This window comes from Mus caroli, chromosome 9 (genome assembly GCF_900094665.2).
Source record: "Mus caroli chromosome 9, CAROLI_EIJ_v1.1, whole genome shotgun sequence".
In the NCBI taxonomy this organism is placed as follows: domain Eukaryota; kingdom Metazoa; phylum Chordata; class Mammalia; order Rodentia; family Muridae; genus Mus; species Mus caroli.
The window spans coordinates 109,106,818-109,120,842 of NC_034578.1; the positions used below are offsets into that span (position 1 = coordinate 109,106,818).

The 14,025-nt window shown below is 41.5% G+C and overlaps 1 protein-coding gene across 29 annotated transcripts in view; it reads left to right on the forward strand.

The window, feature by feature from the left end:
* Window positions 1–14,025, forward strand: part of Clasp2 (cytoplasmic linker associated protein 2) — a 172,202-nt gene that overhangs the window by 149,794 nt on the left and 8,383 nt on the right. For 28 of the 29 annotated variants that reach the window (XM_029481868.1, XM_029481876.1, XM_029481869.1 and 25 more), the window contains 7 exons: window positions 1,189–1,332; window positions 2,660–2,803; window positions 4,458–4,564; window positions 6,756–6,909; window positions 8,899–9,127; window positions 11,819–12,012; window positions 12,543–12,671. In XM_029481868.1, the coding sequence (XP_029337728.1) occupies window positions 1,189–1,332; window positions 2,660–2,803; window positions 4,458–4,564; window positions 6,756–6,909; window positions 8,899–9,127; window positions 11,819–12,012; window positions 12,543–12,671 (1,101 nt within the window). The remainder of the gene's footprint in view (window positions 1–1,188; window positions 1,333–2,659; window positions 2,804–4,457; window positions 4,565–6,755; window positions 6,910–8,898; window positions 9,128–11,818; window positions 12,013–12,542; window positions 12,672–14,025) is intronic. The other variant, XM_029481874.1, reaches the window with a different exon arrangement.

A 14,025-nucleotide genomic window follows, 5' to 3' on the forward strand; every position in this document is an offset into this window, starting at 1 on the left:
AGACAGAGGAGGACCTCAGAGACAGACAGAGGAGGACCTCAGAGACAGAGGAGGGCCTCAGAGACAGAGGAGGACCTCAGAGACAGAGGGCCTCAGAGACAGAGGAGGACCTAGGCTCCGTTCCCAGCATGTACATGGCAGCACGCGGCCTCCACAACTACACTTCCAAGGGATGTAACTGCCTTCTGGTGTCCATGAGCACCAGGTATTCATATGGCACATACATGGAGGGAAATGCTCACACACATAAGAGTAATCCATAAAGATAATCGCAGCACTCGGGAGGCAGAGGCAGGCATGTGTCTGAGTTCTAGGCCAGCCTAGTGTGCAAAATAAGTTCCAGGGCAGCCAGGACTACACAAAGAAACCCTGTCTTAGATAAACAAAACAAAACAAAAGTTAAATAAGCAACCCCAGTTGTTTAGAAACTGTAGAGTGTTGGACTATGTGACCAGAAACAATGATTCTCAGCCTGTTTATTTCCACTAGCATATAGGAGAGAAGAGATAGAATTTAATAATTGTTCACTAGAAGAATTAAAAATGGCTGAGCCTAGAAAGAAGCATACATGCCTCAGAAACAGGTCCATTTCCAGCTCTTCAGCTGCCTTTCATGCACTTTACATAAGAGAGTGAATTGGGAGAGCTGGGAATGTATCTCAAGTGGGAGAGTGCTTGGCTAGACTGCACCAGGTCCTCGGTTCTATACCCAACACCTCATACTGTACTCAGTACTCAGGAGGTAGAGTCAACAGAATTAGAGAAGTTCAAGGCCATTCTCAGCTGCACAGTGCATTTGAGCTCAACCTGGCCTAGAGGCCTTACCTTAAATCTAAAGAATGTTATGTTACCCACTGCAATTGCAGACTCGTCGTGCCATATTTCACCCAAAAGAAATGACCATGGAGGACTAGCCATCCATATACTCTGAAAGGAAGCTCAAGGAGATGTTTCCTAGTTTGTTGAGGAGATCTTTAGCACTTGTTCATACTCTGGGAATGGAGTGCTGAAAGTTGTAATACTCATGGACACAGGAATCCTCACTTCATGTCAGGGCAGGCAGTTGTATCATTCCTTGGAGACTTTTTGTAACTGCTGATGCTACACTTGTCAGAATTATTTGTGACATGTTACCTAGTGTCCCGAGTGTCCTTCTCACTGTCCTCTTTTATTGTGCCTTCCTCAACAGGTAAAGGTGGCTATCCTTAAGTACATAGAAACTCTGGCAAAGCAGATGGACCCAAGAGATTTTACAAATTCCAGTGAAACTCGCCTGGCAGTGTCTCGGGTCATCACTTGGACGACAGAGCCCAAAAGCTCTGATGTTCGGAAGGTTTGTTTGAGTGGGATGGAGAAATACTTTAAGTATTTTTTTAAACTGATCTTTTGTTAGCTACAAGCCTTGTGTTTATCGACACCAGTGAGGACTTGACTTTCCCTGTGCCTCGTTCCTATCCTTTCCAGCAGTCCCTACAATACGTAACAATCAATACTTGCCTAAGTGGAGATTGACCTTTTGTTTTGTTTTGCTTTCCAAGTTCTCACTCCTGTGCCAAGTGATTTGCTACTGCCTCCTTTCCTAAAGAAGTTCTGTTCTTAGAGCTAATGTCTGCATTGCTTTTCATGTTCTGGAGTTTTGTCTTAGAGTTTGTTGTCTTGATTTTCATTTTCTTGAGTTATGGTGTTTTGAGACAGTCTTACATATCCTGGGCTAGCCTGGAACTTACTCTAGCAGATGACATTGAAGTCCTGGTCTTCCTGCCTCAACCTCCCAGGTATCAAGAATTCTGCCACATCCATCATGCCTAGCTTGAGCTTTTAAACATGTCTTGTTTAGTATATGTTAATAGTTAGTGTATATGCTGATATTTTTAACATTTCTGCCTAGGGCTTATGGCTAGTATTGTCTATTGACTCAAAAATATGTAAGTTGTTTATGCTAGGAAATTACTCCATTGATAAAGGACGTAAGAACTTGAGTTTATATTCCTAGCACCTACATTATAAAAAATCAGGCATGGTAGCACATGCTGGTAATCTGGGTGCTGGAAAGGTGGCAGATTGAAGACAATTGCTAGGGTTCACTAGCCAGCTAAGCTTTCCTAGTCATTGAACTTCCAGTTCAGTGATGGGTGATCTCAAAAACTAAAGGGGAGTTGGCTTTTTTGTTGTTTTTCCCTTCTGCTGTTTTTATTTTTTAATTATCATACAAAGTAACATGTTTCCATATGGCATTATCATGTGTACTTTGGTTTTGTTAATTTTCCCCTCTTCCCATTCCTCCCCTTACCCCTGTGTTGTCTGCTGCCCATGTATTTTTCACATATTGAGAATGTTTAATTTTAGCATTAAATCGCTGTCCTTTATGGTCATTTATAGGGAAACCTAAAACAGTAATGTATGTTGATGGGATAACCCTGCAATGTTTGTCATGTTACATAGTCCCTTTTTAACTTTAGAAAATAAATGGTAGTTGAAAGGGTTTTATCCTCCCAAAAAGAGAGAAGTTATGAAAGTTAAGGCTTGACCATCACATTTCCTTCTCCATGGGAGAGATTGTTGAACCCTGTGCCTGTGAGCAGAAACATAAGAAGAAACGGACACCGCTGAGCAGCCAGGATGCATCTCACCTACTGTTTGTATGCCTTTGTTCTTTCTAGGCAGCACAGTCAGTGCTGATTTCTTTATTTGAACTCAATACCCCAGAGTTTACAATGTTACTAGGAGCTTTACCAAAAACTTTCCAGGATGGTGCTACTAAACTTCTTCACAATCACCTCCGGAACACTGGCAATGGCACCCAGGTATTTCTTACTCGTTTTGTTGGCTTTGTCTGCTGTTATGGTTGACTTCACAATGGTTGCTTTGCTTTGCATGCAGTTGACTTGATTTAACTATGTGATTTTTACATCTGTATTTGGCAACAGTTTCTGGATGGGATTAAATATTGCCTTGGGAAAAATAGAGTCCCTTGAACCTATGGTGCTTGTATTATAATTTGTGTAGGTTGGGATAGTAGTTAGCAGTCGACAGTTGAAAGGGGAGAGATGCATGTGAGCATTGTGTGTCAGAGGGCACCGGCAGCCTTGGGGTGTGTTAGAACTTTAGTACTTTTGTTCTTATTTGAGCACATCAAGGGCCTCTCATCTCAAGCCAACAAGTAAGGTTGAACAGAATCATACTAAAGCATTGCAGGCTTGGTGGTCTCTGGGTGTCATATGCAGGACTTGGTTCTGAGGAAGTAAAGTGTGACTAAATGTACATCACAGTGAACTATATATATTTATGCATGATTTACATAAGATGCCTAACAGATTGAATGAGAGTTTTAAAGGAGGAGGGGCCTTTGATAGCTAAAAGAATGCAGGTGTACTTGATGTCAAGCTTAAAGTGCTGAGTTCAGGGTTGAACGTGATGTAAGATTTTTGAGTGAGGCAAGACATTTCACAGCTCATTTATACATAACTCAAAGCTGTAGGATGCTGGACTCTGATGGTTACTGAAGACTGGCGGGAGACAGTGACCCCAGGTTGTTTGTCTCATACTGATGGAGTTCTAGATGCGTCTTCTGGAGGGAGCATGCAAAGCAGAAGCAAGCTTTAGTAAAGAGAAGTGCAGAGAAGGACGAGAAGCTCCTGAGATAGAAAAGTTTCCAAGAGAGGAAAAGAGGCACCAGACTTCCTGGTCTAGGGTTTTTATAGGGCTTTGTCAGAGAGTGGACAAGTTTGGGCTGGAGTAATTGCTTTGAGATTGGTTAATTCTCTGAAATATTGTAGACCGAAATAGTGAAGCACCCACATGGTATTTATGTCCTCCCAGCCCAACCAGAAGGATGCTCATGCATTGTACTGCCCACCCAGTGAAACATGGTTGAAGCCCCTCTGTCCTTTCTGACCTCAGGTTTGTTAATGACCTTGGTTGTGTCGTCTTCCAGCTGTTACTCACTTCTCAGAAGTTGTCTGACCTTGCAAGAGAGAGGCAGACAGGTCTTTGTGAGTTTTAGGCCAGCCTGATCTATGTATTGAGTTCCAGGCCAGCTAGGGCTACATGATGAGGCCCTGTCTCCAAAAAGAAAAAAAAAAAAAAAAAAGCTAGTGAAAAGATGTTAATAATTGAGAGACAAAATTGGGTTAAAAACAAATGGGCATGGTGATGCATATCTGTAACCTCAAACTTGCAAGGTGGAGGCCGGAGGATCAGAAGTTCTAGGTCAGTTATGTGAGTCTTGGAGGCAGAAGTAATAGAGAGGAAGGCAGGAAAGGAGATGAGGGAGGAAACTGAAGAGGTAAGTCTCTGAATAAAGACAATTTTCTCCCAGAAACCAGACGTAAGTGCCCAGATGTTTGCAATGCTGAAGTACAAGGATGTTGCTTTCACAGTGTTTTCTCATGACTGCCTCTTCTCTCCAGACCTTGTTGCACTCCCCTGTGCTGACAGTCTTCTTACTCCCTCCCTCAGAGTTCCATGGGGAGTCCTTTGACAAGACCAACACCTCGGTCACCAGCCAACTGGTCCAGTCCTCTTACTTCTCCTACCAACACGTCTCAGAATACATTATCTCCAAGGTCAGATGATTGCCCAATCTCCATTCTTAGAAAAGCAAAGTTAACTATAATCTCAGACTTTCATTTGACTTGAAATGAGCTGATTCAAACAACTGTAAAATTTAACCCTTTAAATGGCAATATATAGGATGAAAGGTATTGTTTTCTTAAAGACTATAGTTACATTTCTCAAATTGCAAATGTGCCTATTTCTTTTTATTACATCACTTAGTATGAATGACAAGTATTAGTTATGGTATTAGATAGCATACTGATGTCCTCCTTGAAAGGTCAGGAGGGACTTGAGCTGTTAGATAGACAAAGCATAAAGAGAAGAAGACTGGGGAAGAGTTCAATCTATCATGAATACATAATGGCATTCCGTATGCTTCTAGGAAAACATGTGACTAAGATATTGCTGCTTAATACACAAAAAAAGAGGTAACACTTTCACACACAGTTCAAGCATGGATATATTTGAGATTAAAATCTCCCATTCCTCTTTTTTTTTTTTTTTTTTAAATTGGGTGTGAGAGTACAGGTCCACATGGGACAAAAGATTCATGTAGCCGTCAGGAGACAGCCTTCAGGAGCGGTTTTCCTTTTTCCACTGGGGGTTCTGGGATGTAGTACAAGTGTCCAGGCTTGCTCAGCAGCAAGCACCTTCACCCAACAGGCCATCTTGTTAGCCCTAGATCAAATTCTTGATTCATTAGTCAGTAGCCACCATGACCCTTTTGGAGGCCTTTTGTAAAATTTCTTACAACATCTATTACAATTAGTAGCCTAAGTTTTGTTATTGGTTATACATCATGACTTGCTTCATGAGATTATCCATTAAAATTACAGAATGTTAAATCAGAGTTTAGGAAAGAAAAATGTATCAGATCTTACCACCGAATCTATGGGTTAATAGATTGGTGACAATTTTGCTGGGTAAATTCTAGCCTTAATTGAATTTAGAGTTTGATTATAGAATTCATCAGGTTAACATTATGTTCATTGTTCATTTATGTACTCTGCCTCATCCATTGAGGTGACGTAGGAAGTGGATGCTCTTGTTGAAAAACCATGCCTACCTGAGTTCAATCCCTAGGTCACCATGCAACGTGAAGGGAGAGAACTAGTCCACAAAGCTTCCTCTGGCCGCCACAGACACACTGTCGTACCCCTCCCCCACCACAAGCATGTACTAGAATACTTTTCTTTTATTTCAAAATCCTCCCTGCCTTTTTTCTTTTAACTTTATCTTTTGTTTTTGAGAATAGGCAGCAACTCTAAGTAGATGAAGTACAGTTAGCTTCTTTTTTCTACTGAGGACTGCAGTAGCTGTTCCTGCTGGCCTCAAACTGGCCATGTGGCAGCTAATGGCTGTTGATCCTCTGCCCCAAACTCCTGAGTGCTAAGAATACTGCCAATCACTAGCAACTACATTTGTTTCTTCTTCAACTAGTGCTTTTATTACTTGTTAATTACAGGGACTGTAAAGCTTTCTATAAAGGGCCAGATGGCAAATATTCTAGGCTTTTAATCCAGGTGGTCTGTGACCTCTCTTCAGTTCTGATCTTGTACTACCAAAGCAGTCACAGGTAGTCCCAGCATACATAAGCTTGACTGGGCTCCAGGAAGACTGTATTTATGCATACTGAAACTCGAATTCTGTATAGTGTCCATGTTGTAAAAATATGTATTTAAAAGTGTAAGTAATCTGTCTTGGCAAGATGGCTCAGTAGGTAAAAGTTCATGCTGCAAAGTGTCTGATGGCCTGAGTCATTGCAGTCCACATGGTAGGAGGAAACACACACACACAGACACAGAGTATAATTTTAAGACCAGGCATGGTGCTCCATGCTTTTAAGCCCAGCAATCATCAGACAGAAGTAGGAAAATCTCTGGTATACATAGTGAGTTCCAGGACAGCCAGAGCTAAACAGAAAGGACTTTAAGAATAAATACAGTGTTAGCCAGCTATAGTGATATTTGCCTATAACTTCAGAACTTTGGAGGCAAGGCAAGAGACTCTTGAGTTTGAGGCCTGGCTTTGGGTTACAGAGTGAGTTCGTATGTCAAAAATAGATAACTCTTTTCTTTATAAATATCCTCAGATGTGGTTATTTCAGCATACATACGCTGGCAGAACACTCATACACATCGACATAAAAATCAAATCAAACAATAAAATAAGTAAAAACTAATGCTATCTTTTTCACAGTGCATTTGATTATGATACAGAGAACATGAATTCTGAAGACATTTATAGCTCCCTTAGAGGTGTCACTGAGGCAATCCAGAATTTCAGCTTCAGAAGCCAAGAAGATATGAGTGAGCCAGTGAGAAGGGACCCTAAAAAGGAGGATGGTGACACAGTAAGTGTTCACATGTTCTTACCATGTGTTATCATCATGCCCAACGTGAGAGTGTGTGTGTGTGTGTGTGTGTGTGTGTGTGTGTGTGTTAATGTGTACGCAAGTTGTTAGTTTATTTTAAACTTTGCTTTCTGGTGTGTTCATATATAATTCTTTAGAAGCTTAAGTCACTCTCCAAGTATTTACTGTCAACCATGTACATACTAGTAAGTTTTAGATGTTATATCTGTAAGAGAGAGCTGTGCCCTAGTTCTTTTTAGACTCCTAACTAAAAATGTGCCAGATAGGACTGTCAATGTATATTTTACACTCTTGAGTCAGGGCATGGAGGCCTCTGTCAAATGACATTTGGACCAAACCAGAAAAACCTAAGAGGAGAATTCTGTGAACTAATTAGCCCCATTTCACTAATGTTTAAGAGGCTATTTAAGAAAGATAATATCATGGGCTGGAGAGATGGCTCAGAAGTTAGGAGTACTGACTGCTCTTCCAGAGATCCTGAGTTCAATTCCCAGCAACCACATGGTGGCTCTGGTGCCCTCTTCTGGCGTGCAGGTATATATGCAGATAGAGAACTCATACATTAAGAAAAAGAAAAATAGAGAAATAAATAAATTTAAAAAGAATAGAGTTGAGATACATTAACACCCTTGCCCAAACACCAACATTAATACAAATACTAGCATCAAGATTATTATCACCAGAAACACAATCATCTGAATCTACGGACTGACGTCATGCCACACTTACTTCTGGGAACTCTACACAGCCCTCATCTTTTATGCAGTCTGTGTGCACCCAGTACAAGTCAAGCCTTGGTCTTGGCACTACTGGAGGCCGAGATAACATTTACTCCTACTGTAGCGACTACATGCAAGCCTAGGATAGGGAACCTCAGACCTGGGTGGTAAGACTTTCTGACAACCATTTTTATGGTCCAGGGAAAACCAAGTGAAAGAAAAGGCAGGTGGGGATTCCTTCAGAGCTGTACAGCCCTTCATGTGCTGAAATGCTGCAGCTCTGTGGATACTGAGCAATAATTTGCTCAATGGGAATGAAAGGATGGCTTATTTTAAAAGAAGTCTAAACTGCCAGACACAAAAGGAAAACGTAACTACTGATATACCATAGCAGAGGAAATCAGTTAAATAATAAATAGTATCACATGTCACAAAAGTAGGTTATAACATTCTCTGTTTGAACCACATAAACTGATGATGCAGACTGCTGTTACTACAATTAATATGGGGAAAATATAAACTTCCATTGCTTCCATTGTGAGACTCATGTGGTTAAGAAGCATAATCTTCGCCTTTAATCCCAGCACTCTGGAGGCAGAGGCAGGCGGATTTCTGAGTTCGAGGCCAGCCTGGTCTACAAAGTGAGTTCCAGGACAGCCAGGGCTACACAGAGAAACCCTGTCTCCAAANAAAAAAAAAAAAAAAAAAAAAAAAAAAAAAAAAAAAAAAAGAAGCATAATCTAGTATGTTCAAGGTCCAAGCCAATGGTTAACTCATATGCTGGGACCGCATCCCACTCTCCTCTTTCTTTTCTTTCCCTATTTATTTTTTTCCATCACAATATGTTTATTGATTATTTGGGAATTTCACATCAGGCATCCCAATCATACTCACTTCCCAGTTCTCCCAGGTCTACTCCCCTATCTAGTGATCTCTTTCTAGAAAAAAAAATGGAAAAAAAAAAGTTCATTTTGTATTGCCCATATATTCACTGGATGCTCACAACTATCTGTCATGGGATCTGATGCCCTCTTCTGATGTGTCTGAAGACAGCAGTGGTTTACTCATATACAATTTTTTTTTTAAAAAAATGAAAATTAGGAGCTGGGAATTGAACTCAAGTCCTCTGAAAGAACAGGAAACTACTAAATCATCTATCTCTCCAGTCACCAAGAAACATCTTTTTAGAATATGAAGAAGGTATGTAGAAATTAGCTAACTTGCTCTGCCTTCCTCTTCCTGTCAATAGATATGTAGTGGTCCTGGGATGTCAGATCCAAGAGCAGGAGGTGATGCTGCTGACTCCAGCCAGCCAGCTCTGGATAATAAAGCAGCTTTGCTCCACTCAGTGCCACTGCACTCCTCTCCACGTCCCCGAGACTATAATCCATATAACTACTCAGATAGCATCAGTCCTTTCAACAAGTCTGCCCTCAAGGAAGCCATGTTTGATGATGACGCCGACCAATTTCCTGATGGTATGTAATGGGTTTCAATGCATTTTGGAGGTCTGGTTCCATGAAACAGGTGGATATCTTTGCTGTTTTATTGTAACTCTTTAAAACATCCGGATTTGGGGACTGGGACTGTGCATTCGTCACTTGTTCCTGAGACAGAGTGTTTAACAGCCACTCCTTCAGGAGGCCTACAGTTTGAGAGCACAGACTACCTAACTACACAGTCGGGGTAGAGAGCAGGAGGCAGCTGCTCACATGGCATCCATGGTCAGCACGTAGTGAGTCTGGGTACTTAGCTCAGTCCTCCTTTTTGTTCAGTCTGAAGATCTAGCCCATGAACGGTGCTCCCATATTCAGAGTGGATCTTACCTTTCACCTAAACATCTCTGTTTCCATCGTGATTCCAAATCTCCTCAAATTGACAGTCTATTCACCTCACTTGTAGGTGTTTGTTTATAATACATGGAGTTAGGTGAAATGGGCTTCTGTCTGAAGATGACTAATCTGAATATCCTGGTTGGATAGTTACTGTTCTCTTAAGTAAATGTTCTGGTCGCCTCTGGAGAAGGAGAGTTGTAATTGTATACTGTTGTCCTCTGATCACAGTAAGCAGTAAGGCACAGCCAGGATACATGAAGCATGACAAAGCACAGACTATTACAAGTGATAATTCCTTGCTGATAAAGAATTAGATTATTGAGGGTGCCAGACTCCCTGCAGCTGGAGTTTCAGACAGTTGTAAGGTGCCAGTGCTCTTAACCACTCAGCCATCTCTTCAGCACAAGCTTTGTACTCCAGTGAGTCAACATTACTTTCTGTAAAGATTTCCAATACTGGGCTGGAGAATGCTAACAATATTGCTATTCTTTAGAAAACTTGAATTCAGTTTCTAGCACTCACGTGGTGCTTCATAACCGTTCATAACTACAGTTCCAGGGGGTCTGATACCCACTTCTGTCCTTTGTGAATACCAAGCATGCACATGGTACACTTGCACACATTCAGTCAAAACCCTCAGACACATGAAATAAAGAGTTCCACTGCTATAGTGACCTTCTGTGATGAACATGAATTTCTCCCTCTCAGGGCCATACATGAGGCTTAGCAGGTAAAGGCATTCACCTTCAAGTCTGACAGCCTAAGTTTAGCCCTTGGAACTCACATGATATAAGGAGAAAGCCAAGCCCTGCAAGTTTTCCTCTGACTTACATACATACATACATACATACATACATACATACATACATACACACTATAGTGCGCACGTGCGCACAAACACACACACACACACACACACTAATACTTTTTTGAAAAGACATGAACTAAGCATAGTGATGCATGCCTATGAAGATTCTGGCTCTAAGTATTTACAAAAAAGCAATAAATAAATAAATAAATAAATAAATAAATAAATAAATATGCTTTGGTAGGACTGGAGACACATAGTGATGCATGCCCATGAAGATTCTGGCTCTAAGTATTTACAAAAAAGCAATAAATAAATAAATAAATAAAAATGCTTTGCTAGGACTGGAGACACAGCTCAGCTGTGAAGAACACTCACTGGCTGCTCTTGCTAAGGACCCAAGTTTGGTTGCTGATACCTAGATCAGACAGCTCACAATTCCCTGTAGCTTCAGCTCCAAGGAATCTGATGCCTTCTTCTGTCCTCTGAAGGCATTTGCACATATGTGGCACACACATGCACAGAGAGAGACACACACACCTTCCCATAAATAAGAATGGTAACTAGAACCCAGCTCCTCTTTAATAACAACTGATCTCAGTGTGACTCTGAAACATAAAGAACATTATATTGGCCAGGTAGGGTGGGTAGTGCATGCCTTTAATTCTACCAGTCATGAGGCTGAGGCAGATGGATTCCCCCAGTTCAAGGCCACCCTGGTCTTTGTAATGAGATCCAGAACAGCCAGAACTGCTTAGTGAGACCCTGTCTCCAACGACAGACGGACAGATAGATGATTCGGAGGGAGGGAGGGAGGGAGGGAGGGAGGGAGGGAGGAAGGAAGGAAGGAAGGAAGGAAGGAAGGAAGGAAGCAAGGAAGGAAGGAAGCAAGGAAGGAATAAAAATAAGTTAAAACTAAAGCCTTTATTTTGACTATTTTCTAAAATTAAAAAAAAAAAACTATTTCAGGACAAAGAAAATAGCTCTAATTGATAAAGTTACTCTTTGCTGAAGCTTTCTGATGATCCATGTAAGGAATGATATGATTAGATTGTGGACATTTTTGACTCCTAAACTAATTGCTTCAGAAGCAGTCAATGAATGGGTCAGCCCACAGTGGAAAGATTGCTGGAGAAGTTTACAGTAATCAGGTTGTAACCACCTAAATCACGGAAAGTGGAATGTCCAGACACACAGCCTCCTGTCAGGACGTGCTCACTCAACAGCATTCCCAGGAGATGGTACAGAAGGGGGAGAAAGGGGGCCGTAGGAGTGACACACTCTGGCTGAGGTCTGGGGATGGGTACTTGGATGGGTGTGTGTGTGTGTGTGTGTGTGTGTGTTCTCTCATGTTTTTATAGTTGAAAATGTATAAAGCACATTGCTGATTCAGGGATGGCAACTGAAAATTAATGTTTGTTCTTATCTCTTTTGCAACCAGTGTTGATTGTGTTCTATAGTAATCATCTCCATACCTCTGAGTAAGACTATATAATTACAAAATTCATATTATATCCTTTTGGCAGATCTTTCCTTAGACCATTCTGACTTAGTTGCAGAGTTGTTGAAGGAGCTGTCTAATCATAATGAACGTATAGAAGAAAGAAAAATTGCCCTGTATGAACTCATGAAGCTAACCCAGGAAGAATCTTTCAGTGTTTGGGATGAACACTTCAAAACAATATTATTGTTATTGCTTGAGACCCTTGGGGATAAAGAGGTAAATTGCAGGATATATAAACCATATTCTGCCATGCTGAGTATTTATGTATTTATTTTTATTTGGCTTTTGTGGGTGGAGGCCTAGGAACTGTACCCAGGGCCTTTCCAGTTCTTGCTTGTTGCCTGGCTTACCTGTTGATTTGCTCATACATGCTGATGGAGTGATGTACTTATGTACTGATGGAGTGATGGGAGAGCCTATGCCTCTAACCTCTGAAGGCACTTGCCTCACATGCACAGAAACAGACTTATAATTAAAAATAAAATATGGATGGAGTAGCAAATGCCTGTAATCTCCACACTCTGGAGGTGGAGGCAGCAGGATTACAACTTTGGGGCTAGCCTGGGTTACATTGCAACTTTAAGCCCACCCTGTCTCTCAGATACAGTAACAAAGCGAGAATGATTCAAGATTTTTTAACACAGATAATACACTGTGTACTGCATGTGTTACACAGCATCCTCCTCCCAATCTTAATGTGCTTATACCATCCAAAATATTAAAGCCATTTAAATGTTTCTTCTTAGCCTACAATCCGGGCCTTGGCATTAAAAGTTTTAAAAGAAATCTTAAGGCATCAACCAGCAAGATTCAAAAACTATGCAGAGCTAACTGTCATGAAAACCCTGGAAGCACATAAAGATCCTCACAAAGAGGTGAGTGACCAACAAGTTCAGGCACTGCCGCATTTCTCTGACGGTATCACATGAACCATGTAAGCATTTCCCAGAAAGTACTCTGGTGGGGGAGGGGTTAATTTTCCTTATCATGTGTGTGTGCGGGTTGATGTGTGTGGGCATGTCAGTCAGGGCTTGCCTTGCACCTTTATGTGTCTTCTGAGAATTGAACTCAGACCGCGAGGCTTGTGTGGCAAGCACCTCTACCTACTGTGTACCTTGGTTTTGCCTGAAGCTCACTATGTCATCTAGGTGACCTCAAAGCAAACCTCTTCCACCCCATTCCCACCCCATCCCACTCCACACCCACCTCACTCTTGTAGGCACTGGAATTGCAGGTGTGAGCAGACACTTCCAGTTAACAGTTCCCTGCTTCATCATTTCCTGTGTAAATCCTTGATATGTGATACCGTGCTTGATTAGGATTGTGAGCATCAAGCTGGGCAGGGGAGTCAGTTAGTAAAGTATTTATTGCACAAGGATGAGAGCCTCAGTTTAATCCCCAGAACCCACAGAAAAAAAAAAAAATAACTGAGTGTGGTAGTGTAAGTCTAGTCCAGGATGCCTTAGAGAAGACAAGTCCATCCCCAAGGCTGCTGACAGCTGAGGTGGCACAATTATGCTAATGAGAGACTCTTTCTGAGCGCGCCCGCGCGCACGCATGCACTCACTCTCTCTCTCTCTCTCTCTCTCTCTCTCTCTCTCTCTCTCTCTCTCTCTCTCTCTCTCGCAGAACAATATAATTTAAATTTTTATTTTGAGATAGGATGGCTTCTGTGGAATGTCACCACCTCTGGCCTCCACATGCATGGTTTGAGCATATGCTCTATCACATGTAATGCTTGGAGACCAAGACCATTCCCATCAAATATGTCCTTGGTGATTCATCCAGTTTCACTTTCTCCAGTTTGCTTCTCATTTGCTAATTAGAGTTCACCAGCCTGCACTTCCACATAGCAATAAGAGTTTGCTGTTTAAATAACAGATGAAAATAACAAATTGAAACCAGGCAGTGGCGGTGCACGCTTTTAATCCCGGCACTCGGGAGGTAGAGGCAGGCGGATTTCTGAATTCAAGGCCAGCCTGGTCTACAGAGTGAGTACCAGGACAGCCAGGGCTATACAGAGAAACCCTGTCTCGAAAACAAAAACAAAACAAAAATAAAAGAAAGAAAGAAGAGGAGAGAAGAGAAGAGAAGAGAAGAGAAGAGAAGAGAAGAGAAGAGAAGAGAGAAAATAACAAATTGTCACTTTTGAATATGAATCACCTACAAGACCTTGTCTTTCTTACATGGTTACTCAGTAGGGTAAGAGAAACAGTCTTCATAAGAGCT